Source organism: Aptenodytes forsteri, unplaced genomic scaffold (genome assembly GCF_000699145.1).
Source record: "Aptenodytes forsteri isolate BGI_AS27 unplaced genomic scaffold, ASM69914v1 Scaffold267, whole genome shotgun sequence".
NCBI lineage: Eukaryota > Metazoa > Chordata > Aves > Sphenisciformes > Spheniscidae > Aptenodytes > Aptenodytes forsteri.
In genome coordinates, this window is record NW_008794173.1 from 2,202,346 (window position 1) to 2,204,871 (window position 2,526).

Sequence of the window (2,526 nt, forward strand, 5' to 3'; positions counted from 1 at the left end):
GATGAAAGGGAGATTACTGGCTATTTTAAGAGTTAAACTTAAAAAGCAGGAAATTGAAAACTGATAAACAGGTTTTTTTCAGGCGATGTCCAATTAAACGGTGGTACTCATTACCACGGGAGGCCACTGAAGCCAAGTACTTAGCAAGAGTGGAAGAGGGACTGGGCACTTTCATGGGTATCAAGAATATCCAGAGTAATGATTAACTATATCAATTTGTGTAATGTAATTAGAATAATTTTTCATGCTTCAGGGCTTAAACCAATTTCTATATATGAGAGACCAGGATGAAACTTATGGTAGGAACAGATTACAGACATCTGCATACTGCAGAGCTCCTGACTTTTCTTCTGACACATCTGCTGCTATTCCAAGATAACATGTTGGGCTAGGATGGACCCTGGGTCCGCCTTGATCAGCTGTGTCATTTTCTATGTTCCCTTAGGGAATCTGGTGTGGAATATGTAGACTAATTTTTTAGGTAAACCAGGGTGTGAGGAAAAGGAAGATGAAGTGGACAGCAGATGGGTTTTCTGTAATTTTGAGAGGACAAACATGTTGAATGTAACTGCATATTTGCCCAAAGGAAAAAACAAAAAAGAGAGGAAGCTTTCAAAAATCATGAGGTAGCTTCCTTCAAAACTTTATTAGATTTATTAGAAAAGATGACTTATACTTGCATCCTTTCTGAATCTTGAGCACTTAAGGCAAACTTGAGTCACGCTTGCAAACTCTTCTCTACAACCACTAGAATCAGATTTTTTAATAATAATAAATACAGCTAAGATTCTCAAAGAGGAGCTTGAAGTGGGCAAGAGGTAAATAAACGCTGAAGAGCTTACGCTTTAACCGCGCACGTTCAGGTGTAAAAGGGGGATGGAGCTGATGTTACCAGGGAATAGCTGAGAAGGAAATCACTTACACTGTGCAGCAGATGAACAGACGTAAAGAGTTAAGACGCGTGTGGGCATCGAGGGATGGTAAATGGGCACTGGTTAGGCTGCCAGAGGTTGGAAGAGGAATGGGTGTCCGACCCTGGGGCTGCGGGGAGGCAGCAGCCAAGTCACCAGCATCTGTGAACCCCCCCCAGCACGTGTGTGCCCCGTCCTGCAGGTGAACTTTCCACTCTCAGGATGATGGTGGTGGACAAGTGCGGGTTTGTCAGGAAAGCATGGCTGTGCTTTCATCCAGTGATGAACAAAAATGATAAACAGCGAGGCCTGGGTGACGGCACAAGCTGGACCACGATACCCAAATTACAATGAAATAATCCCTTATGATGTTTTCAGCCCATGGAAAAACTAAATTTTGGTCCCAAGCCCAAAAATTGTAATTTCTAGTGGAGAACTCCAGCTGCTTTTATTGTTGTTTATGCTTGTTATATCCTGGCCCTACTGCAAAATCCTCCAACCTGCTACGCCTGTCCAGTTCTGCTGCCGCTCTCCAAACGTCCCCTTTCGCCAAGGAACAGGCATATGCCTTCTCTGGTCGTGGTGGCATTTGAATAGCACCAGTTGGGAAACTTTGGTCGTAGTAACTTCTGCCAGATGCAAGTGGACACGGAGAACCAACGTACAAGGGAAAGGAAAAAAAGCTGAAAAACATGGTAAGGACACAATTTTAAAAATACAGAGATTTTAAGGTGTTAAAATGCCTTAATAATTATTGGAAGATGTGTCGCTAACCCCTAGCCAGCTCCATCTCAGTCAAGACCTGACCAGCAAAGCCACTCACTTGTGTCTGCCAGACTAGTCGCGCTGCAACGTTTCAGTGTTGTGGCATAAAATTTGGCTAGGTCGAAACAGATAAAAAACATCAGTTTTTACTGATGTTTTTTTCTGTTACAACAGTAATAGTTGTGTTACTCTGACTTCACTGAAATATAATGTGTTGGAAATTAAGCAATCACTGTAGCTGTCTATTAGAGAGTAACGCTTCAGAGTTGTAGCTGGACTAGGCAGTCTGAACTACTACACACGGAGTGCTGCTGGTCCAGCGTGTGTTAGGGGCCAAGGGATGAACGGCAGCTCTATTTGACCTGCTGTTTGTGAAGAAGGAATTAAAGGTTGTCTCCAAAAAATATGCTTGGTCTGGTGGGAACCAGGTGTCAGAGATGTATTTTGCATTACTCTTGACTTGGGAATGTGGCAGGGCAGAGATTTGCGGGTCGGCGGGGAGTGGCAACAGGTGTCATCTCCTTGGATGTTACAGTTTTGGGATGAAGGGAACAAAAGCAGGATGTTCCCGCATCCTCGAGATCTCGGTGTGCCGAACAAAAATGGGTCTGGAGATCTTAAAATAGAACAAGATCAGCTGCATTACTTTGGTTTTGGGAGTATGGGGTTACATCCAAACTCCTCCTCCTCCTCACTGGCTCCACTGGTATCCACCTTAGCGGGGAGGAGGATGTCTTTTCTATCTCAAAATCCGGATTACTGGTTTTGATGCAATAGGCTTGCTAGAATGCTGCTGCGCTCGGGCGGCAGGCTTCGGGGCGCTGGCCTGACGCGCCCCCCGGACCGCGCG

At 44.8% G+C, this 2,526-nt stretch overlaps 1 protein-coding gene across 1 annotated transcript in view; it reads left to right on the forward strand.

Moving 5' to 3' along the window:
• The first annotated feature begins 1,133 nt into the window (after positions 1-1,133).
• The window catches only part of GRM7 (glutamate metabotropic receptor 7), a 298,621-nt gene continuing 297,228 nt past the window's right edge, over positions 1,134-2,526 (forward strand). Inside the window, exon 1 of the mRNA XM_009283647.2 lies at positions 1,134-1,156. Coding sequence (XP_009281922.2) covers positions 1,134-1,156 — 23 coding nt within the window. The remainder of the gene's footprint in view (positions 1,157-2,526) is intronic.